We start from the raw sequence: 25,640 nt of genomic DNA on the forward strand, positions 1-25,640 counted from the left end.
AAAATTGTGAATATCTTAGTTGCTCAGACAGCAATGTGTTTATATACGTTGAGATTGGAGTATGTCATTTCTTAGTGGGTAAAGACTTTTACGTCTCTTGTTTTTATGTTATCATTTAAGCTAGCAATCTCGCGCCAGTCAGTTTGTGAGTTTATCAAAGTGCGGTTATCATACCAATTTTTTGATGATTATAATTCAAAATGGTATTAGTAACCATCTGCGAGTTTTACCGCGGTTATCATTATTACTTTTTATCGTTACATTCCTAGTGTCAATCATGCACTTTTCAATTGATTTGACATTGGTATCAATGATTTCTTAGTAGAATAAAGTCTTTGCATCATCCATACATCCACTTTGCATCTAAAAAAAAAAAAGACTTGCCAAGAAACAAAAAAAAGGCCAAATAGTTCAATATGATGGACATCAATATGGTAGAGTAAGGTTACTGATATTGGCAAAGTTAGCGGCGACATCTCGCTAACTTTGATACATTCAGAGTGGATGTTTTCTGTAAGGCAAACTCTGCTTTCACAATGTCATGCTCATAGATGTATATTTTCATTATGTGAAAACATTTAGCTCTGAGCCTCAGGTCTTATTTTAGACAATTATTGATAAATATTGATCGTACTCACCGCTGACATGATGTAGGTAGTGGCTGTACAACTTATACTGCAAAAGGGACACCCTAACTGCAACCACATACTCATGCTTGGGAGGCAGAAACTGAGTCAGCTCTGAGTAATCTCTTCTCTGGAGGAAAAAAAGAGCTTTAGCGAATACTGGAGTGAGAATAAATAATATCATCTAAAATATGACACTCCTTACTTGCACGCATCTTTTCAACATAGCATGGAGGACATGTGCCCGCCTCTTCATGATGCGGACGTCTTTTGGTGTGGAGTCAGCACACTGGCCATTCTGTATTGGGTTGACAAAGCGGTTTCGGAACTCCCCCGATGAGCCCAGAAGGTTCCGCTTGATGAAGTTGACCATGCAGTGGTCTGCAGAGATAGAAGAAAAAAAAACTACATGAGCAATACCAATAACAGTTAAGCAGTCATAGAGTTGCAAACGTACACTCTATCAGGTTGTTTTGCAAAGGCGTGCCAGTAAGAACCACTCTTCGCTGCGTCTTTACAGCATTCAGGGCTTTGGATATACTGGAGGTGTCATTGCGCAGAATGTGCCCTTCATCACACACCACTAAGTCTGGACCTGAATAGATGACACAGCTGAGAAAACCTACTTAGAGTGAAAATGAAAGAAACTTAAGTCATAGTATCCTTCAAGTACCTGGATCCACCAGTATGCGCTTAAACTCCGCCTTTAACTCCACATTGTCAAGTTTAGTGGATAGTGACAGGTTTCTGTACATTTCGTAGCCCATTATCATCACACCTCCAATAGTGTGCCAGGTCTGCAGAGCTCGGAGTCGCTCAGTTGAATTCTTAATTGTGGCCAGCTCAATAACCTGTAACATATTCTGTTTGAACATAACCCGCATTAAATATTTAGGATGAGACGTGCATTCAATCACCTACCCTAACCTCGTCCTTCCCCAACTTTTTCTGCCATTTGCTGAACTCGTTAATCCAATTAAGGACTGTGTTAAGAGGACACACAACCAGGGCAGTTTTGAAATGTAGGTTCTTCGACAGCAACACTGTGTGAAGGAAGGTAACCACCTACAAAAAAGGGAGAAACATCAAATCTATTACAAATGTTGATCGATTATTAAGACAATATGAATGGTCGACCCATCTGAAAATATGCTGGTAAATGTGGATGCCCGTCTTGGTTGGGGCCTGCTAGGTCTAGTGTCCGTGTCTATCGTGGCAGCTCAGTGTGCTGCATAATATGCTGCAGTGTTGCAAGGCTGATCTCCTTTTTTTTTTTTATATCACTTTTTTTTTCTTCTTCTTCATCCTCTTCCCTCGGGGGGAGGATCCACCAAGGCAGTTGCTGGATGTTTCATCTCTATCGTTAGGGTCCCTGCAGGTGGGGTGGGTGGTTCCCGTGGCACCGTGCTTGGTGGTCTTGCAACGGCCGACTTGTGTTGGGTAGCCTGGGGCGGGCCCTGCCGTGCGCGCCACACTTATCCATGTTTGGCACATTTTAGCTGCTTGATTGCAAAACTTTAAGAAGGTTGTCACGAAAATAAACAAGGTAGAAGTCAAAACTTTCACATACTTATAATATCCATATTTTTTCATAGTTTGGCCGTGGGTGCGACATATACTCCGGAGCGACTTATGTGTGAAATTATTAACACATTACCGTAAAATATCAAATAATATTATTTATCTCATTGGCGTAAGAGACGAAGCAAATGGCAGCAATCGTCACACACACGTCAACAATCGTCACTCACACGTCAACCAATAAGAATTCGGCGGGGGAGGGTCATGGCAGAAGTGCATTGTGGGTCATAAGATGCTAACTGTTATATGCTATATGCTACTGCCGTAGCTATTAAAATGGATCACATCAACATTGGCTGTAACTTATAAAAACTGAGAAAGGCTGAACTAAAATGGCACCGAAAAGTAAATCATATACTGCAGATTACAAGCTGGATGTAGTGAAATATGCAGCAGAGAACGGCGATCGAGCAGCAGAAAGAAAGGACATACCAGAGGCGACACCGGGGAGCAAGATTTCATCGGATTTAGCGATCGGGAGTGACAGATTGTTTGGTAAACGTATAGCATGTTCTATATGTTATAGTTATTTGAATGACTCTTGCCATGATGTGTTGCGTTAACATACCAAGCACGTTCTCAGTTGGTTATTTGTGCGTCATATGGCGTACACTTATTCAGCCTGTTGTTCACTATTCTTTATTTATTTTAAATTGCCTTTCAAATGTCTATTCTTGGTGTTGGATTTTATCAAATAAATTTCCCCCAAAAATGCGATTTATGTATGTTTTTTCCTTCTTTATTGTGCATTTTCGGCCGGTGCAACGTATACTCTGGAGCGACTTATAGTCCGAAAAATACGGTAGTCATACTAGAGCGGTGTCAAATAAAAAATGGCAACCATGGTGAGATCCCAAACTTCTCGAAGACATGCTGCTTTTTTTATTCATTCGCTCCTCATCTGTTTCACCGTCACAAGCTCCGGAATTTGCATGCACGCTGCACGTTTAAAAAAACAAATCTATTTTCATAATCGTGAGAGGCCGTAATCAAAATTTTAAATTTGATTAATTGTCCAGCCCTAACTTCTGGGGCATTTGTCATGGTGCATCAGTGCCCTTTTTGGCTACAATCACATTAAGTCTGCATGATTATGGCCTAAGTAATTATCACAATTGTTTTTATCAATATATATATTATAATTATTAATCATGATTACCCATTGTTAGGTAGGGGGTGAACGTGACATCATAATGTAATTTGTAATAAACTAGTCTAATAGGCTAAATAAACATTATCCAAATTTTTAAAGACCAATTTTTGTGGTTTTGTTCATTATTAGCATTAACATGTCAGCGTTTGCTCATTAAATTATGCCTTTAGCTCTATTTTTCAGTCTCTAAGAATTCACGATTCCGTGATTGCAAATTCAACCAATACCCGGCAATAAGCGCACCCTCGCAACTTTGTCCATTACCCGTAACTTCTGCGGATATATTGGCTAATCAGCGCCATTTTTGCCAATCAAATTTTGTGTGGTGATCAAATGTGCACGTCGACTGTCCAAACCAAGGGTAGTCCAAACTTTTTGACTTGGGCCGCATTGGGATATATATATATATATATATATATATATATATATATATATATATATATATATATACATATATATATATATATATATATACACACACACAGGACTGTCTCAGAAAATTAGAATATTGTGATAAAGTCCTTTATTTTCTGTAATGCAATTAAAAAAACAAAAATGTCATACAGTACATTCTGGATACATTACACATCAACTGAAATATTGCAAGCCTTTAATTATTTGAATATTGCTGATTATGGCATTTAGCTTAAGAAAACTCAAAAATCGTATCTCAAAAAATTATAATATTTCCTCCGACCAAGTAAAAAAAAAAGATTTATGACAGCAAAACAAAATCAAACATTTGAAAATGTCAATTAATGCACTCAGTACTTGGTTGGGAATCCTTTTGCATGGATTACTGCACCAATGCGGCGTGGCATGGAGGCAATCAGCCTGTGGCATTGCTGAGGTGTTATGGATGTCCAGGATGCTTCAATAGCGGCCTTTAGCTCTTTTGCATTATTGGGTCTGGTGTCTTTCAGCTTCTTCTTCACAATACCCCACAAATTCTCTATGGGGTTTAGGTCAGGGGAGTTGGCAGGCCAATCGAGGACAGTAATGCCATGGTCAGTACACCAGTTACTCCCCAAACCATTGCTGACTGTGGGAACTTCACACTAGATTTCAAGCAACTTGGATTTTGCTCCTCTCCAGCCTTCCTCCTGACTCTAGCACCTTGACTTCCAAATGAAATACAAAACTTGCTTTCGTCTGAAAACAAGACTCTGGACCACTCTGCAACTCTCCAGTGCTTCTTTTCCATAGCCCAAGTCAGACGCTTCTAGAGATTTTAGAGCACTACATGCTTCCATCTGTTGAAAAGCTCTATGGAGATGATGATTTCATTTTCCAGCATGATCTGGCACCTGCCCACAGTGCCAAAACCACCAGTAACTGGTGTACTGACCATGGCATTACTGTCCTCGATTGGCCTGCCAGCTCCCCTGACCTGAACCCCATAGAGAATTTGTGGGGTATTGTGAAGAAGAAGCTGAAAGACACCAGACCCAATAATGCAAATGAGCTAAAGGCCGTTATTGAAGCATCCTGGGCATCCATAACACCTCAGCAATGCCACAGGCTGATTGCCTCCATGCCACGCCGCATTGATGCAGTAATCCGTGCAAAAGGATTCCCAACCAAGTACTGAGTGCATTAATTGACATTTTCAAATGTTTGATTTTGTTTTGCTCTTATAAATCTTTTTTTTTAATTGGTCTGAGGAAATATTGTAATTTTTTGAGATACGATTTTTGCCTTTTCTTAAGCTGTATGCCCTGATCAGCAATATTCAAATATTAAAAGGCATGCAATATTTAAGTTGATGTGTAATGAATCCAGAATGTATGAGATTTTTGTTTTTTTAATTGCATTACAGAAAATAAAGGACTTTATCCCAATATTCTAATTTTCTGAGACAGTCCAGTGTATATATATATATATATATATATATATATATATATATATATATATATATATATATATGTCTTAATTAGATTATCCAAAAAAATAGTGCTCGATACCGTGGTAGAGCGTAATATGTATGTGTGGGAAAAAAAATCACAAGACTATTTCATCTCTACAGGCTTGTTTCATGAGTTTCCTCAATCATCAGGAGATCAATCTCACACATATATATATATATATATATATATATATATATATATATATATATATATATATATATATATATATATATATATATATATATATTTCCTGAGGGAACTCTCCTGAAGGAATCAATAAAGTACAAATCTATCTATGAAGTTAGTACGTTGTGTAAATGGTAAATAAAAACAGAATACAATGATTTGCAAATCCTTTTCAACTTATATTAACTTGAATACACTGCAAAGACAAAATATTTAATGTTAGAACTGAGAAACTTTTTTTTTTTTTGCTAATAATCACTAAATCAGAATTTAATGGCAGCAACACATTGCAAAAAAGTTATCACAGGGGCATTTTTACCACTGTGTTACATGGCCTTTCCTTTTAACAACACTCAATAAACGTTTGGGAACTGAGGAGACCAATTTTTGAAGCTTTTCAGGTGGAATTCTTTCCCATTCTTGCTTGATGTACAACTTAAGTTGTTCAACAGTCTCCGTTGTGGTATTTGACGCTTCATAATGCGCCACACATTTTCAATGGGAGACAGGTCTGGACAACGGGCAGGCCAGTGTAGTATCTGCACTCTTTTACTACGAACCCCCGCTGTTGTAACGCGTGCAGAATGTGGCTTGATATTGTCTTGCTGAAATAAGCAGGGGCGTCCATGAAAAAGACCTTGCTTGGATGGCAACATATGTTGCTCCAAAACCTGTATGTACCTTTCAGCCTTAATGGTGCCTTCACAGATGTGTAAGTTACCCATATCTTGGGCACTAATACACCCCAATACCATCACAGATGCTGGCTTTTGAACTTTGCGCCTAGAACAGTCCGGATGGTTCTTTTCCTCTTTGGTGCGGAGGGCACAACGCCCACAGTTTCCAAAAACAATTTCAAATGTGGACTTGTCAGACCACAAAACACTTTTTCACTTTGCATCAGTCCATCTCAGATGAGCTCGGGCCTAGCGAAGCGTTTTTGGGTGTTGTTGATAAATGGCTTTGGCTTTGCATAGTAGAGTTTTAACTTGCACTTACAGATGTAGCGACAAACTGTAGTTACTGACAGTGGTTTTCTGAAGAGTTCCTGAGCCCATGTGGTGATATCCTTTACACACTAATGTCGCTTTTTGATGCAGTACCGCCTGAGGGATCAAAGGTCACTGGCATTGCCGCTTACGTGCAGTGACTTCTCCAGATTCTCTGAACCTTTTGCTGATATTATGGACCTTAGATGGTGAAATCTCTAAATTCCTTGCAATAGCTGGTTGAGAAATGTTGTTCTTAAACTGTTGGACACATTTGTTGACAAAGTGGTGACCCTCGACCCATCCTTGTTTGTGAATGACTGAGCATTTCATGGAAGCTGCTTTTATACCCAATCATGGCACCCACTTGTTCCCAATTAGCCTGTTCACCTGTAGGATGTTCCAGATAAGTGTTTGATGAGCATTCTTGAACTTTCTCAGTCTTTTTTGCCACTTGTGCCAGCTTGTTTGAAACATGTTGCAGGCATCAAATTCCAAATAAGCTAATATATCCAAAAAATAACAAAGTTTACCAGTTGTAACGTTAAGTATCTTGTCTTTGCAGTGTATTCAATTCAATTGAATATTGGTTGAAAAGGATTTGCAAATCATTGTATTCTATTTTTATTTACTATTTACACAACACGCCAACTTCACTGGTTTTGGGTTTTGTATATATATATATATGTATATGGCCAAAAATATAGGCACCCCTGCATTTCTGTCAGATAATGCACCACTTCTCCCAGAAAATTGTTGAAATTACAAATGCTTTGGTATTCACATGTTCATTTCTTTTGTTTGCATTGGAACACAAAAAACAAAAACAAATCTGTATTATTTATTTTACACAGAAGTCCAAAATGGACTGGATACAATTATTGACACCTTTTTAAAATTGTAAGAACTATCATATTTTTCGGAGTATAAGCCGCACCTGCCGAAAATGCATAATAATGAAGGAAAAAAACATATATAAGTCGCACTGGAGTATAAGTCGCATTTTTTGGGGAATTTTATTTGATAAAATCCAACACCAAGAATAGACATTTGAAAGGCAATTTAAAATAAATAAAGAATAGTAAACAACAGGCTGAATAAGTGTACGTTATATGACGCATAAATAACCAACTGAGAACGTGCCTGGTATGTTAACTCAACACATCATGGCAAGAGTCATTCAAATAACTATAACATATAGAACATGCTATAGGTTTACCAAACAATCTGTCACTCCTAATCGCTAAATCCCATGAAATCATATACGTCTTACGTGAATGAGCTAAATAATATTATTTGATATTTTACGGTAATGTGTTAATAATTTCACACATACGTCGCTCCTGAGTATAAGTCGCACCCCCGGCTAAACTATGAAAAAAACTGCGACTTATAGTCCGAAAAATACGGTAATTAACAGCCACAAAAGTCAACAAAAAAGTGAGTCTCAAGATTTCCACGTTCACATAACCACGGACGGAGTCACATAATTGGCCAATAAACTGGAATCCACTGATAAAACAAAATAATATCAGGGAAATTGACATAAATGTAAGTGAAATGTAATTGTGAGGAGAAGAAACATTTGATTGGGAAAATAATGTGTTCCGTAGCGCTCATTTATCCCAGACACACTCAACCGCCCCATCCTGAACTAATCAATATTGAGACTTGAAACAGCGATTAAACTATGAAGCTAAAGCTGGCAAGAACAATCCATACACCAACAAAACATCTCATCTACTTGTGTTGTTGTGAACGACATCAATGTAAAATCAATGTACAAACAGTGGTCGCAACTTGAGAGGCGCTCTTTTTTAACAGCCTCAAGTGAGTCACCTCTTTGCTCGTCAAGCTGAGAATAGCAGCAGAGCACACATCCCCCCTTCACAATAATAGCGCTCAGTGCCACATCCAGTCTGACTGCGCTAACAAAATAAAGGTTTCAAAAAAGTACCTTGCACAAGAATAATGTACTTAAAGCATTTATTGATAAGAGTTACAAAATTATTATGCTTTGACCTAATATACTGGTCAAAATAGTTCAAAGATGCATTGCAACAATAAATAAGAGGATTTTTGCATAAATTTCATTTTACACAAAAAAAAAAAATGTTTAAATGTTAAAAGCTGAATTATAAACAATTAAAATGGAAAAAAATGAATTTGATTGTTTTTATGTAACTATTGTTATTTAAATTTATTGATATTGCTATTATTGTTATTTCACTTGTTGTGGTTTATTTGTTACGAATTTATATTCAGGTTTTTTTAAACTATATTTAAAGTTATTTTTTGGTGCGACAATAAATACTCATGATTTCAAATTAAGAATCTTGTAAATACCGGTAATCGTGATTACAATATCAATCAAAATAACCGTGATTATTTTTATTTGCCATTATCGTCCAACCCTACCAAAAGTGGCAATCAAGTTTGGATCTTGACTACTCCCCCTACAGGTACTTTACTCTGCTGCAGTTACCAGTCAATCAATGTTTTTTTAACTCTAGGGATTGGCGCTTCAATACCTGCAGAGTTTTCCCCAGGCCCATGCAGTGAGCCAGGATGCAGCCGGATCCTGGACTTGAGTTGGCCTTCTTCATGGACTCACAGCAGCTGTCCCAAATGAACTGGACTCCTGTTGAAGAGGAATAAGGAAAATGAAAAGGTTTTATCTCAGACAATGCACTTGGTAGTTTGCATCCTGGGATAGGCTCCAGCTTCCTAGTGAGTTTGTGACCCTAATAAAGACAAGTGGTATAGAACAGTGGTCCCCAACCACCGGGACGCGGCCCGGTACCGGTCCGTGGATCGATTGGTACCGGCCGCACAAGAAATAAAACTTTTTTTTATTTTTTATTTTTTATATATATATATATTTTTTATATTTCTGGTTCCTACATAATATATATCAATATAGATCAATACAGTCTGCAGGGATACAGTCTGTAAGCACACATGATTGTATTTTTTTATGACCAAAAAATAAAAAAATTAAAAATAAACATGGGGATATTCGGCTTTTGGGTGAAATTTTAGAATGAACCAAAAGCACTATAACCCTTACAGGGAAATGTAATTTTCCTTTTCTAAACTTTTGGAGACTCATGTCAAACTGTTGACTGTTTCAGTACTTTTTGCACAACTTGCTAACTGTTATTCAAATAGGAAGCAAACAACAAAATTGGTATTCACACAATCCCTGTTATATTGTTCACATCTAACAACTGATCAACAGTACCTTGTCACTGCTCTCAAGAGAGAAGTGGCCACTGAGCTTGGCGTGTCACAAGCATGTTGCAAAAGAAATACAGAGAGACCGGTATTGTCACAGAAAGGCATACTGTATGCTTTTTCTGTGAAGTTGTCGTATTTGTTGTGAATTTTGCCATTTTGCTCCTTCATTGAGAACAGCAAGTTGTGCAAAGATTATTGAACAGTTCAACATGTGCATTCAGTTAAAAATTAAAGGAGGTCAAACGTTATCTGTAATAGTCTATAGTGCAGAAATTTCACCCAAAAGCCGAATATCACCAACTTTTTTGATCCAGCAGTTTTATATTCTCTGAAGGGAGACTCACTATAGCCATACTTGGAAAACCCCTGTGTAAGCATAAATGCAAACATATGAGTGTGCACCAACCGTCCACTTGATGAGGCTTGAGTCTGGTCACCAGTTTTTCATGCACTTCAACTAAAGGGGTCTTGGTCTTCTCATCCTGATCCAGAATCAGTTTGGTGGTGACGGAACATGCAACTTGAGACAGCTCATCATCTATGATGGTTATCTGTAAGTGTATTAATAATAATAATAATAATAATAATAATAATAATAATCATAATAATAATAATAATAATAATAATAATAATCATACAGTATGTAGCACCTTTCAAGGGACCAAAGGACACTTCATACAATATTTTTAAAACATTTTTAATAAAATTTGTTTTTACCACTCGTCTCTCCTCCATCTGTTGCTCCCTAATTGCCAACCGTCTGCATCGCTCCACCTCTTCACGCAGCGCTTCCTGGGTCTCAGCGCGGAGATTCCCATCTTCGATAATTTTGCGAATTTTTTTGCGTCTTCTGGGCGTGCCCTGGCTGTTGTTGACTTCGCCATCTGTGTCCTCTTTCGCGCTCTGCTTTAATAACACAAATGTTAGGACAGTCATAAGACGTCCACTGTCTTGCATCAGCCATCACATTATTAGTGTTACCTTCTCGCTGCTGGAGTCGGACAATAAAATGTACGGCACCTGGGACATTTCCTTGAATTTGGGGGATAAACTGGAGCAAGAAAACATACAAGATATACATGTAAAGTTGCATAAATGCACATCTTCAGTTAAAGGGGCTTTCTGCAACCTTTGAACAGATACCAGGATGGCTGGTTGCCTTTTTGGCATCATATTCTGCTCTATTACAGAACATAATGAGGTAACTACACCGGTGCATAACACGTGCATTAGCGTTGCATGTTCTTAGCTAATGACAGCGATTTGGCTAGCTAACATTAGTTATGACTAAAAATCTGTCCTATCATAACAAATTGTTGGTTGCTTCTCTTGGAGTACTTTTGTGTATGTATACGTGCTCCCTGTGTCTACGTTTGGACGAGACAGCGGTGAGTGACAAGCCTAAACGGCAAACAAATTTCTTGGACTGACGGAAAATTTGTAACAGTAATTGTGAAAAGCAAAGACACTTAAAAGCATATATGTTCTTTTAAACTAGAAATGATAACATTAGGTGAACAAATTAACTGTAAGCAAGTTGCAAACATGCAGCTAACTGTTATTCTTCGCATGTACGGTAAATTTTTGTGTTTTTTAAGTGATTGTGTTCTGATAAAGCAGAGGTCTAAAGCTCAATTCAAGGGGCCGCTGGAGGAAAAGTGTGGGTGAGGATGGGCCACAAAAAGTATTGACTTCAGAATCAGGTTTTAACCAAATAAAATGTGTTAATTACTTCTACCAGCACGTACAGCGACCCCGACAGGGGCCATTTGCGGCCCGCATCTCGAGTTTTGCTGGTCCGCAGCATATTGTCGAAATACTTTTTTTTTTTTTTTTACTGTAAGAAAAAAAGAGCAAAAAGACAAACACAAATTTTGATAATAAAAACTAACAACATAACACTGTCACCAATAACACAAAATTAAATTAAATGTCTTATAGTGACCCCCAAAGCCTAAAAAAGCCTGCAAGCTCTCGACCAGGGGTCACCAAATATTTTCACTCGGGGGCCGCATTGGGTTAAAACAATTTGGTCGGGGGCGGGGTTAATGTATGTATGTATGCCATCCATCCATCCATCTTCCTCCGCTTATCTGAGGTCGGGTCGCGGGGGCAGCAGCCTAAGCAGGGAAACCCAGACTTCCCTCTCCCCAGCCACTTCGTCCAGCTCTTCCCGGGGGATCCCGAGGCGTTCCCAGGCCAGCCGGGAGACATAGTTAGAACACACCCTCCGGTTCCCCTTCTTAAAGAGAGGAACCACCGCCCCGGTCTGCCAATCCAGAGGTACCGCCCCCGATGTCCACGCAATGCTGCAGAGTCTTGTCAACCAAGACAGCCCCACAGCATCCAAAGCCTTAAGGAACTCCGGGCGGATCTCATCCACCCCCGGGTCCTTGCCATCGAGCAGCTTTTTAACTACCTCAGCAGCCTCAGCCCCAGAAATAGGAGAGCCCACCACCGATTCCCCAGGCACTGCTTCCTCATAGGAAGACGTGTTGGTGGGATTGAGGAGGTCTTCGAAGTATTCCCTCCACCTATCCACAACATCCGCAGTCGAGGTCAGCAGAACACCATCCTCACCCTACACGATGTTGATAGTGCACTGCTTCCCCTTCCTGAGGCGGCGGATGGTGGTCCAGAATCGCTTCGAAGCCGTCCGGAAGTCGTTTTCCATGGCTTCCCCGAACTCTTCCCATGTCCGAGTTTTTGCCTCCGCGACCGCCGAAGCCTATGTATGTATATATATATATATATATATATATATATATATATATATATATATATATATATATATATATATATATATATATATATATATATATATATATATACATATACATATATAAATGCATTTTCCCATCGAATGTATATATTCGATGGGAAAATGCATTTTTAGACAATATGATTTGCCTGAGCGGCTAGGAGACACCGAGAGTAACAAGCGGTAGAAAATGGATTAGAAAGGACAGATTTTAAAAATTATAATACAATTTTTTATTAAAATATATATTTTTTTTTATAGACTTGGGACTTCCCACCGGCCGGATTTTGGACGCTGGTGGGCTGGATCCGTAGTTTGGGGACCCCTGCTCTAGACCGTTTTATATTCGGGCTCCAGTACTCTGGAATGCCCTACCGTTAATGGTTAGAGATGCAATCTATGTAAAAGCATTCAAATCCTGCACTTAAACTCATTTATATACTCCAGTTTTTATATAGACCCCTTTTTAAACCAGTTGATCTGTCGCTTTTCTGCTCTCTCCACGGGAGAGGATACCACTCTTCCATGCACAGCTGTGGGCTGACCTGGCTGAGCACAGCGGAGGAAGGGAAGATAACAAATTGCCATAGGGGTATGGCTATCTTCCCGTTAAGACTAGACTCCCACAACATCACCTACTTTTTTTAACAATTCTATAATTATACCCACTCGGCATGTCCTGCAGCCGATCACCCTGGGGATGGGCCGCAGTACAACTGCGGTCCCTTCTCAAGGTTTCTTCTTTTTTTCCCCATTGGGGGTGTTTTGAGTGTTTCCTTGCCCAGATGTAGTTTTAGATCAGGGGGTGTCATTGTGAGTTTGTCAAGCCCTTTGAGACATTTTTGATTTAAGGGCTGTATAAAAAAAAATATTGTTTGATTGATCAAAATGACCTCCCGCATGCTTTGACTTTTTAGTATGTGGCACTTGTTGGAAAAGAAAGAAAAATGGGATTCAAAATAGCCATAATGTAATTAAGAATGATATTTATTTAAGAATTATATTTATTATGTAAATGCTACAAACATTCACACACATCTTGTTCTACTGTTCTACACCATTTTTCTTACATTTATTGTTATTATTATAATTGTTATCATTATTCTGCCACTTTTCAACTGCGCAGAACTTCTTCCTTCTTCATCTGATTCATACCGTTCCAACTTCAAAATGTTCAGCCTATTAAGGACTCACGGGCTCTTTAACAAAAATGTTTTAAAAATTCCCAGATGTCCGGGAAATGTTTCCGATTGAATTGGCAATTTTTTAAACTTCCACAATTTCCACATTTTTCAACCGATTCAAACTATCCACCTTCAGCACACTTCACTCATCCTCAAAATCCAAACCCTTTGTTTTTTCGGTTTCACGGTCCACATTTTTGGACCAATTCCAACCATTCCACCATCAAAACAATACACTTACTCAGGACAACAAAGTTGCCCGTTTTATTTTTCCTAAAAATTTCCTGTTTTCCGGAAATTCTGGAACGGCAATTTTCAATTACAAAGTGTTACTACATCAACATTTCTTGAACAATTCAAAAATGTCAACACCAAACGATTCATCACAGCCAGGGAAATTGAGTTATTAGCTATAGCCAAAAAAAAACACATTTTTTTCAATTCATATTCAATAGAATGGACAATCTTGCCAAATTCCACAATTCCCACATTTCTCAAACGATTCAAACCATTCCACCTTCAACACACGCCACTGGAAATTAAAAATAACAAATTCCAAGTAAAAAAATACCAAGAATTCCTAGAATTCTTGATTTTTCAAAGCCCTATTCTCCTCTCTTGTTCTTTTGGCTTCTTCTTCCTCATTTTTCTACCCATTCCACCATTGACACATTCCACTTATCCTGGACATTCACACAACATTTTTCTCATGTTCCCCCAAATTTCCAGTTTTCCGGGAATTCCTCGAATATTGTAACAATAATTCTCAATTAAAAAGCATTACGACTTCAACATTTCTCAACCAATTCAAACAATTCCAACACCAACCAATTCAAACAATTCCAACACCAACCGATTCAACTCATTCAGGACATTCATGGTATTAATCACCTTCAAAAAGTTCACATTTCCTGAAATTACCAAATTAACAATTTGGTAATTTCCTTAAAAATTTACGGGGCGGTACCTCTGGATTGGCAGACCGGGGTGGCGGTTCTTCTCTTTAAGAAGGGGAACCGGAGGATGTGTTCCAACTATCGTGGGATCACACTCCTCAGCCTTCCCGGTAAGGTCTATTCAGGTGTACTGGAGAGGAGGCTACGCCGGATAGTCGAACCTCGGATTCAGGAGGAACAGTGCGGTTTTCGTCCTGGTCGTGGAACTGTGGACCAGCTTTATACTTTCGGCAGGGTCCTTGAGGGTGCATCGGAGTTTGCCCAACCAGTCTACATGTGCTTTGTGGACTTGGAAAAGGCATTCGACTGTGTCCCTCGGGAAGTCCTGTGGAGAGTGCTCAGAGAGTATGGGGTATCGGACTGTCTGATTGTGGCGGTCCGCTCCCTGTACGATCAGTGTCAGAGCTTGGTCCGCAATGCCGGCAGTAAGTCGGACATGTTTCCAGTGAGGGTTGGACTCCGCCAAGGCTGCCCTTTGTCACCGATTCTGTTCATAACTTTTATGGACAGAATTTCTAGGCGCAGTCAAGGCGTTGAGGGGATCCGGTTTGGTGGCTGCAGGATTAGGTCTCTGCTTTTTGCAGATGATGTGGTCCTGATGGCTTCATCTGGCCAGGATCTTCAGCTCTCACTGGATCGGTTCGCAGCCGACTGTGAAGCGACTGGGATGAGAATCAGCACCTCCAAGTCCGAGTCCATGGTTCTCGCCCGGAAAAGGGTGGAGTGCCATCTCCGGGTTGGGGAGGAGACCCTGCCCCAAGTGGAGGAGTTCAAGTACCTCGGAGTCTTGTTCACGAGTGAGGGAAGAGTGGATCGTGAGATCGACAGGCAGATCGGTGCAGCGTCTTCAGTAATGCGGACGCTGTATCGATCCGTTGTGGTGAAGAAGGAGCTGAGCCGCAAGGCAAAGCTCTCAATTTACCGGTCGATCTACGTTCCCATCCTCACCTATGGTCATGAGCTTTGGGTTATGACCAAAAGGACAAGATCACGGGTACAAGCGGCCAAAATGAGTTTCCTCCGCCGGGTGGCGGGGCTCTCCCTTAGAGATAGGGTGAGAAGCTCTGTCATCCGGGAGGAGCTCAAAGTAAAGCCGCTACTCCTCCACATCGAGAGGAGCCAGATAAGGTGGTTGGGGCATCTGGTCAGGATGCCACCCGAACGCCTCCCTAGGGAGGTGTTTAGGGCACGTCCGACCGGTAAGAGGCCACGGGGAAGACCCAGGACACGTTGGGAAGACTATGTCTCCCGGCTGGCCTGGGAACGCCTCGGGATCCCTCGTGAAGAGCTGGACGAACTGGCTGGGGAGAGGGAAGTCTGGGCTTCCCTACATAGGCTGCTGCCCCCGCGACCCAACCTCGGATAAGCGGAAGAAGATGGATGGATGGATGGTCATTTCCTTTGAAATTAATGGGACATTATTCAAAGCTCCAAAATCCCAAAATTACAACACCAACCTGTTCAGCTCATGAATTTGATTACATTGCGACATCTTAGAAGTATCTTGGAAGTAGGCTAACTGGGTTTTTTTTTAGCATTTAACTGGCAATTAACTTAATATGAATGCATTAGCCTTAAACTCGTGGATTTTTTTATTTGGCGCCATTGAACAGTATGCTAGCTGTTCCCCTGTTAGCACAACAATGTTAGCATGCCAACATTAGCATCCTAACATTTTATGCTAGCATTCTGGCTAATGTTGTACTTTTCACCCTAATAATTGATTTAGTGACTTGGCGCTATATAATTTTGGTAGGTGTTCTCCTGTTTGTTAATGTTCGCATGCTAAAAGTAGCAGGCTAAAGTTTTTTGCCATTATTTTAGGTAATGTTATACTTTTTTATCCTATAAATCATGGATTTTGTTACTTGGTGCCATCTTAGAAGTATCCTAGCTGTTCCCCTGTTACAGTGCTAATGTCTGCATGCTAACATTTTATGCTAGCATTTGAACTAAGTTTGTACTGTCTAACCAAATGATCATGGATCTAGTTGATTGGCACCATTTTTAAAAGCATGCTAGCCTTTCACCTGTTAGCATTTTATTGTTAGCATGCCGATGTTAGCACGCCAACGCTAACATTTTATGCCCGCATTTCAGAAAATTTTATACGTTTTAACCTAATATTCATGGATTTTGTTAGGTGCCATCTTAGAAGTATGCTAGCTGTTTCCCTGTCCAATGCTAATGTTACCACGCTAACTTTTATACTAGAATTCTATCTACCTTTGTACTTTTTAACTAAATCCACATAGATTTTCTTACTTGCCGCCATTTTAGACATATACTAGGTGCTACCGTGTTAGAATGTCAACTTTGTATGCTAGAATTTAATTTTATACATTTAAAGCTAATAATCATGGATTCCGGTACTTTGCATACTTTTAGAAGTAGGCTAACTCTTCTAACTATACCAACATTTAGCATTTTAAGATTCATACTACATTTCAGTACCTCTGGTCTTCACCTTTCAAACCAATTTCAATTTTTAAACGATTTCAACATTTCTACAACAAAACTATGTCAACATTCAAACTATTGTTACATTCATTCTACATTTCACTAGCGTTCCAGTTTAGCTTTAGCATTGGAGAATTGACACGCAATTTCTACAGAAATTTCATCTAGTTACTATTATATATTATGGCCACAATTAATGGTACACTAAACCATGAAATTAAGTAGAGGGCCAAAAAATATGGGCCTGCGGTCTGCACATAGCCCACGGCCACAAGTTTTAGACCCCTGTAATAAAAGAGAAAATATTTTTGCACGGTACTTCCTCTTAGCATGTTGGCCTATTGTTCTGTTCTGAAGCACATTTTGTCAAGTGTTGATCAGATCCTTCAGATAAGAAAAAGTGTATATTGTGGATATCCTTTTGTACCTTTTAAGCTGTACCTCCTCCTCTGATTCACTTAGCTCCTCGCTCATTGCACCATCATCCAGCTCTGACACATTATTCTCAGCATCCCTGCTCTCACCATCAGCTGCACACAAAGTAGCATGTTAGAATTCCATGTTCAATGTGTCGTGTATTAAGTGTCCTTACTGCTCAAGGGTTTGGGGACAAGTCTGTCCTTCTCTGGCTTCAGTGCTTCACTCCCTGATTCCACAATGTCGCTTCCCACAGCCTCATCCAGCGTCAGTTTGTGGCGCAGTAGGTGATGGTTTTCCACATTGGGTCGATCAGAATCAGAAGCGGGGGAGGCTAAATTTTCCCCTGCAGCAGTATATTAGTCATTTGAATCACTATGTAAGCATTAGGGAGGCTTGGGTCTCTTCGTGAACCAACTTGAGAGAATGTTTCACTTGTGCTTATTCAAAAGATACAAAGGCTGGTGCTATTTCCTTATTTGAGGCACACTCACCATTTTCCTCTTGTCCACTATCCACACTGGCTTGTCTTAGCTCCTTTTCAGCCTCAGAAGCAGGCCCATCGTCCTGTGTTTCCACATCTGATGAGAGATCATCATCCGAGGACAAGTTGGCATTGATTTGGGCCAAAAGTATTTTCTTAGCGATTCTTTTAAAAATGTAAAAGAGAAGGAGAGGGTACCTCAGGTTCATTTTATCATCAGTCGCATCAGCTTCAGCTGAATAGATAAATATGACATGGACTAAATCACTTCAATTTAGCGTAGCTTTATAAATATATATATATATATACATATATATATATACATATATATATATCTATATATATAGATATAGATATATATATATATATATATCTATATCTATATATATATATATCTATATAGATATGTATATATCTATATAGATATATATATATATAGATATAGATATATATATACATATCTATATATATATATATATATACATATATATATGTATATATATATATAGATATATGTATATATATATATATATATATATATATATATATATATATATATATATATATATATATATATATATATATATATATATATAAAATCGTTGAAGGAAATCTGTAATGTGCTAAACACAAATAACGAAATCTAATACCACAATACAAAGCTGCTGGCGGAGAAAGAAGATTGATATCTTGAAAAGACAAACACTTTAAACAGTAGACGTGGGAAGATATCTCAAAGAGCAAACATTTATTGAGCAAGCAAGTTGTATGCACAGATGCCACCAAAACACAACAAATTGTTATAGTGCTTCTACCGTCTCGCATAGGCGTTTCTTTTTATTACATCATTCCCTCTTGCTGAGTTTACCACCTCACATATACTTGATATAGTATTGAGACACAAGGCCCCTTAAACATACAGAAAGTCAAAAAGGAAGGAAACATGGAGTTGGTCCCCCGCCGCCTTTGCAGCTGTAACTGCTTCCACTCTTCTTGGAAGACTTTTTTTTTTTTTTACAAAATGTTGGAGTGTGTCTGTGGGATTGTTTTGTCAACTCATCCAGATTTGAGAGGTTAGTAATCACTTATGTCGGACATGAGACACGGCACAGGGAACCCATAGTTTTGTGCACTGAGGCAAAGAAAAACTCCAAACCATTCCAACATTGGAAGTGTACAATTGTCCAAAATGTCTTGGTAAGATGAAGAGTTTAGAGTTAGGTAAAAAGAAGGGGTCTCGACCGGCCCCTTACTAGTTAATTAGGAGGTATGTCCGTTTGATGAATCCATTTTTGTTCTTCCAAACATCCTGTGGCGTAAATGTGGTCTAACACATAAAGAACTACAACATATAAATAAAGACTGTACATCCGAAGTTGTGTACATTGTTTCTCCACACTACACAGCACATGGAACGGATTTCCAAGGTGTCTAAATGATCCTTTGTTTGAAAATGGTGAAAACACATCACCTTAAAATTCAATGTCGTCTTGAAAAGTCTGTAGCGGTTTTAATACAAATGTTTCCTTAGGACATCTTCCAGGCTTGAGCTCAAATTGTCCTTCCCGTGTCAAATCTCCCAGAAATCCTGATGCTTGTACCTTCCCTTGATCTAAAAGTGAGTCCCTCGATGGAGGGATGCAGCCATCTTCGCTAACACTGAATCCGATGTGTTAGACAAACTGGGAAAGTGTTACTTTGTTAGGGACGCAAGATAGCCGAATGCATGGACATTTTGCATGCCTTGGCCTTACTGAGCAACTAAAAACGGGATCTTCACATTCCTGCTGACCATTTTACTAAAGAGTGTAGGTTGTCACTAAAACTACAAACACAACTGAGTGGAGGGCTACAAAATCCCACATATAAGACATTCCTTCCTAACAGCACTGCAATCACTGCTGTGCTGTCAGAAAATCCGACCTGGAGAGAAAAACACGAGAAACATGGGCGTCATTAAAAAAAAAAAAAAAGACATTTTGGGAATTTGGGTATTTATAATTGTTGTTTCACAGCCCACTCTCGATTCTCAGATGTATAACATTGTTATTCAAGCTTTGGAAGAACTGACCTGCAACATTTAAACACAAATTGTCTCAACTTGAGAGAACTGCGACTGCTTTCTCAGCAGAGGGTGGGCACTGGAATGCAGCCAAAGTCCTCCATTTAAAAAAAGCTGCATTAAGCTTTAGAAAATGGTCAGCAGCAATGTATATCTGTGCATAGAAAGTGGGGTCAAACATACAATAACACTAATATAATGTTCAAAAGGAACTTCAGACATTTTTTGAGGAGGGGATACAGTGTTCTAAAATGGTTCTCACAGATTGCAATTACAGTAGCTCATTTAGCACAGCAGAACATCCACTGATTGTTTCCAGCTGTTTTGTTTTTTAGTTGTTTTCTTTCTAGTGGTGGCCTACTGGGAAAAGCCTTTCTGGGTGAAAGTACGGGTTGAGTTTCAGATGCATAAACCCACCCTTCACGTCAGGGCCAGGCCTTGAGCAGCAGTAATGAAATTCCATTCATCTTACTGGTGTGGTGACTAATATCTTGCAATCTCAGCAGATAAAGAACTGAGTTTGCACGCAGAGTGTAGCTGATCATGCAGAGGAAAGGCTCACAGTGGGCACTATCATAGCAGCAGAACTATATCCTCCTGACAGCCAGCGTCCTCTGCAGTACACTTTTGTGTTTTGCATAATATATTTTGGATGTGTAACTTATGTGAAAGGTGTAACTCTTGTGAAAAGAAGTAGACCAAAAACAAGTGTCCACTGCAGGGGGCGCCAGATCTCAGGAGGCTATAGTACAAGTTTCAGTCAGCACTCTTTACTCTAATCTTCAAGCATTTAGAGATAGCAGTTATGTGACACAGCATGAACGTGTTCCATAAGCAAGACTAAAGGGAGCAAGCAAGGTTTTTTTCATTTTAGAAGTTTTCTAATCCAAGGTGGCAGAGGTAGGCACGGTGAAAGGTCAAGAGAATTCTTTAACACCAGATCTACATTCAAAATGTCAAAAACTATTTGAGTATGTGAGACCATGATCGCTACTGATTTTGAATGACATCCAATCCGTCGTGACTGAGGGAGCGGAGGTTTAAATAATTCTGTATATGGAGTGATAAAAGACAGGCCAGTACGTACTGTCAACTACCCAAAAAGAGAGTAAATACCAGTTTTTTAAGTATTATGTCACAATACAATTTATTATTCATTATGGTGGCAAGTGCAAATCACAGAGGCTTGGTGTTGAGGCCTTCAATGTTGCAAACTTTGCACCAAAAACAACATCAAATCGGCATGCACCACAAATGACATCTTTTGCAACCAGATGCCATTTGCGTCGTATAAAGCAATTGGAAATAATCTTGTTTTCAGCTAATCATATGACAAGATTATGTCCATAACAAAAGCTTGAGATTAACAGATATGCATGATTTTATTTTTCATATGACTTGTGGACGAGTAAAAAAATAAACGTTTCAACACTGGTATTCATCACAAACCAATGGAAAGGCAGCTTGGTTAAAATATAAATCTTTTTTTTTTTATTTAAACAGGGCCTGTTGAAAGGACAGATATTCAACGTTTTAAAAACTAATCATAAACAGAAAAATGGGCTTAAAACCCTTTCATTCTACATTGATATTTGATTAAGTAATATATTAAGAAGTCTTATTTGGATTAACGCTAAATTAACACAACGATAACCCATTTATGATTCAATGCATAGGGCTCAGGACAGTGAATCAATCCCAACTGGACTTTAGATTGTTCTAGGAGATGTTTCGCTTATCATCAGAGCAGGCTTCATCAGTTCATGCTTCCAGACATAGAGAAGGCAGACTAGACAGTATGTGAGCATTAACTGATAAGCCTGTTTGAGGCAAATGTCTTCTAAGACAATATGAACAGTCCACTTGTGGTGGATTCAATGCCCTGAGGATACAATGATGTAGATGAATGAATATTCACTAGCATAGTCAATGAATAGTACAAAACAACAACAATGAAGTTGAAGGTGAAGCATTTAAGTTTTATTCTTGCCAACAAATTTGCCTACAACAAACATGTTGTATTGATTCAAAGAGACTTTTAAAATTATTTATAAAAATGTGTTGATCTTTAAGTAAACATGATAGGGGGCAAAAATCTAACAGGCAAGATTTAAACTTCATTACTTCACCGGTAAAAGTGTGTCACATTTGCATCATTTGAAAGTGCTGCCCACTGCAGTACAATATATCTGTGTACCAACACAGCAGGCTGGACTTTGTTATTCAGTTAATATACTTTCACCGGATGGAACACCTGTCGTACATAAACAGGTTAGACTGTAAGGCAAAAACAGTCCCTTATTTCACTGCATCTTCCTTCAAATCAAGTAAGATGATAAACTATGATATACATTTGAATAAATCTTTAACATTTGCATGTACAATGATTGTTACACTAAATAAAACGGTCCCTTGGGATTTCTACCACTAAAATGTGTATTTGATTGCCGATGCTCTGCTGCAGCTACGTTTTGGTCGCATATGAAAGGACCGTAAGTTACTCTTGATGGGGTGCGAGTTGGTGGTTTGAACACAGGGTTTGCGTCTTGCAGCCTTTCTCCCAAACTTTTGTTGTTTTACACACTCTACATCCAGGCTTTTAGAACCATACCTATTTTCGGGGTCGTCGTCATCCCCTGCTGCCCAGGTGGGGCCAGATTGGTCCTCATCTCCTGTAAAACAAACACAGAATAAAGGTTTAAAAATACATTGTCCTACTGAGGGTTACAATGTGTAGCTCTATCAATCACAAAACAGCAGTTGTTTATGACACTCGTGATGCTTGTTTTGCATGTTATAAGCTAGAACTAGTATCTGGCAGTGCTTAATTTTGCCAATGTTGTGAGCAAATCCATGTCAAGCCAAGTAGTGGAAAAGGCCCTTTCGCATTCTCGGACTCACCAGATGATTGATGGAAGACAGCTGGTCCCAGTAGCGCCATATCTTCTGTGATTGGTTTTATTTTCTGATCATCCACATCACTACCAGAGTCGTCATCATTGTCATCCTCGCTTGATGACGTCGTCATCTCTATCGCTTCCTGGTGAGAACGGATCTTTGGTCTTCTGGCAGGGGCCATCCCTTGCTTCCTCGAAAACCCTTCAGTCTCACCCTTGACAAGGTGGATCTTGCCAATGGAGCCCAGGGTTTTCAGGTGCTCCACTTTATCCTGCAAGTCTTGATCGTCGCTAGAGGAATCTGTGCCCCTTTCTCGTTGTGCCTTAGCAATGGAGTCAGAATCGGGCGAACGGTCCAGCAGCTTGCGTTTGCGACGAAGCCTCTCCGGCGATATTGGGGTGTTCTTTGTGAGCCAGAAAAGACACTTCTTGGCCACTTTGGTAGTTGCTTGACCGCCATCTTCATCACTCTGGTGTTCATCAGAGCTTTGAGTCAGAGCTGCCCGCTCAAGAAGTACGGCAGGGATTTCATCTGAGTCTGAGTCGTCTCTAGCCTGGTTTAGGCTTAGTTCTTCTGTGGTTTGGGCTGCAGTTGAGCGAGGGGGTTCTTCTGGGTCTGAGTCACTTTCACTGTCAGCAGGTGAGTGAGATGTTTTACCCTTGACATCACTGGGGCGACGCAGAGGGGTTGTTTTCACACGAGGAGAACGTCGATTGCCTAGTTCCTCTTCTGTGTGGAGCAATGTGCTTGGGTGGTCTTTGCTATCAGCAACAACCATCTCTTCATTCTCTGACACATCTTTGTCTTTATTCTCGTCTTCATTTGTGTCTTCTGGCCCCTCTGGAGCATCTAAGCAGGCCTCCTGCACAACAGGTACTGGCGTAAGTTGGACCACTAACTTTTTTCCCATGTCTATATCACTGTCGGGAGACTTTGGCGCCATATTCTGTGAAGGAGAATCCCCTTGCTCATTTGAGCAACCCTCCTCAGTGATGATTTTACAGTCAGAGTCGTCATCTTCCACATATTCATCAGACAACTTTGGCAAATGATTCAGGCATCCGTCATTTGTGACCTTGGCCTCTGCTTCAGTTGCAGGTTGGCCTGTAAAACTGTCACTGAGTAACCTTTCCCAAAAGCTGGAAATGTCCAAGTCGCTAAATTCTTCTTTAAGGTTTTCCTCGAGTGCAGCAAGAGACGTTCGAATTGCTTTCACCACTGTCAAAAAAGACTTCAGATAGAGGCTACGAACACCTGCTGCTTGTTTAGTCTTTGTCACAGTATGAATGAAATGAAGGAAATGTGTGTTCACGTTGTTTGTCGAGTCCACTAAATATTTGACCTTAGTGGTCATATCTTTGGAGACTTGTAGCGTGTTGTAGTTGAAGACAACACTACAATCCATGCTAGTGTGGTCCCATTTAGCCAGGGGAAGAATTTGAGGTAGCGGCATCATGCCATCAATTTCAGATTTCCCCGGCTCTGTGCGGTTCCTTTTGCGGTGATGTTGCCACAGGTCCATGTTCTCCAGCACGTTGTCGCAAGCAATCACAAGGCCAAAGAGAGGCTCCGGATTACAGACATAGCAGTACCACTTGCTCTCCAAGATACCAGAGAGCTCCTTTCGCCCCAAATTTCTAAGAATGCACTTCTTACAGAAGGCATTACTGCAGAAATCACAGCAGATTAGGTTGCCCCCTTCTGCGCACCATCTGTGTGAGTGAAAAAACAGTCAATAACGAATGGTAACTTTAATCACAGCATGAAAACAAACGACAAAAAAAGAATATATTTATATTACAGGTCTAATCTTACCGGCACTGCTCATCCATTCCATCTCCATCCTTGCTGATGTCATCGCTTGAGTAATATTTGTAACAAGACTGTAAAAACAAAAGATCAGACAGAAAAATTACAATGTTTACTAACCGTATATTAGACATAGACAAGAATAACAATGGAAGAGAGCTTTTGAACAAGATACACGCTTGAAATATCAAAGACATATTGACATTGACTGTTACAATGCATCCAGAAAGTATTCACAGCACATCACTTTTTCCAGTTTATGTGCAGCCTTACTCCAAAATGGAATTAATTCATTTTCATCCTCAAAATTCTACAAACAATAGCCCAGAATGTCAATGTGAAAAAGTTTTTAGAGCAGTTTGCAAATGTATCAAATTTTAAAACTAAGAAATCAAATGCACATTAAGTATACATAAGTATTCACAGCCTTTGCTCAATACTTTGTTAATGCACCATCGGCAGCAAATAGTGTGTGTGTGTATATATATATATATATATATATATATATATATATATATATATATACACACACACATATATATACACACACACATATATATACATATACACGTATGTATACATATACAGTATATATACGTGTATACATATATATGTACTTGTATATATACGTGTATATGTATTTATACGTGTATACGTATTTATATACGTGTATACGTATATATACGTGTGTATACACATATACATACATGTATACATACGTGTATACATATATGTACGTGTATATATATGTATACACGTATATATACGTATACACGTATATATACGTATACACATGTATGTATACACATGTATATATACATATACATGTGTATATATACATATATACGTGTATATATACATACATACTTGTATATGTATATATACCTATACACATTTATATACATATACACGTTTATGTATATTATA

The 25,640-nt window shown here is 39.3% G+C and overlaps 1 protein-coding gene across 5 annotated transcripts in view; it reads right to left on the bottom strand.

The window, feature by feature from the left end:
• The window catches only part of LOC133650583 (transcriptional regulator ATRX-like), a 63,089-nt gene that overhangs the window by 22,013 nt on the left and 15,436 nt on the right, over positions 1–25,640 (bottom strand). For 4 of the 5 annotated variants that reach the window (XR_009826253.1, XM_062047986.1, XM_062047987.1 and 1 more), the window contains exons 8-22: positions 24,720–24,787; positions 22,908–24,616; positions 22,618–22,678; positions 17,955–18,109; positions 17,636–17,806; positions 17,471–17,573; positions 10,664–10,733; positions 10,400–10,588; positions 10,089–10,233; positions 8,974–9,083; positions 1,548–1,691; positions 1,300–1,477; positions 1,084–1,221; positions 832–1,007; positions 639–756 (exon numbers count right to left, since the gene is read on the bottom strand). Coding sequence is in view for 4 of the 5 variants with exons in the window: in XM_062047986.1 (XP_061903970.1) it covers positions 639–756; positions 832–1,007; positions 1,084–1,221; positions 1,300–1,477; positions 1,548–1,691; positions 8,974–9,083; positions 10,089–10,233; positions 10,400–10,588; positions 10,664–10,733; positions 17,471–17,573; positions 17,636–17,806; positions 17,955–18,109; positions 22,618–22,678; positions 22,908–24,616; positions 24,720–24,787 (3,535 nt within the window). In the remaining variant the exon portion in view is untranslated. The remainder of the gene's footprint in view (positions 1–638; positions 757–831; positions 1,008–1,083; positions 1,222–1,299; positions 1,478–1,547; positions 1,692–8,973; positions 9,084–10,088; positions 10,234–10,399; positions 10,589–10,663; positions 10,734–17,470; positions 17,574–17,635; positions 17,807–17,954; positions 18,110–22,617; positions 22,679–22,907; positions 24,617–24,719; positions 24,788–25,640) is intronic. The other variant, XM_062047985.1, reaches the window with a different exon arrangement.

Source organism: Entelurus aequoreus, linkage group LG05, assembly GCF_033978785.1.
Source record: "Entelurus aequoreus isolate RoL-2023_Sb linkage group LG05, RoL_Eaeq_v1.1, whole genome shotgun sequence".
Taxonomy (NCBI): Eukaryota; Metazoa; Chordata; class Actinopteri; order Syngnathiformes; family Syngnathidae; genus Entelurus; species Entelurus aequoreus.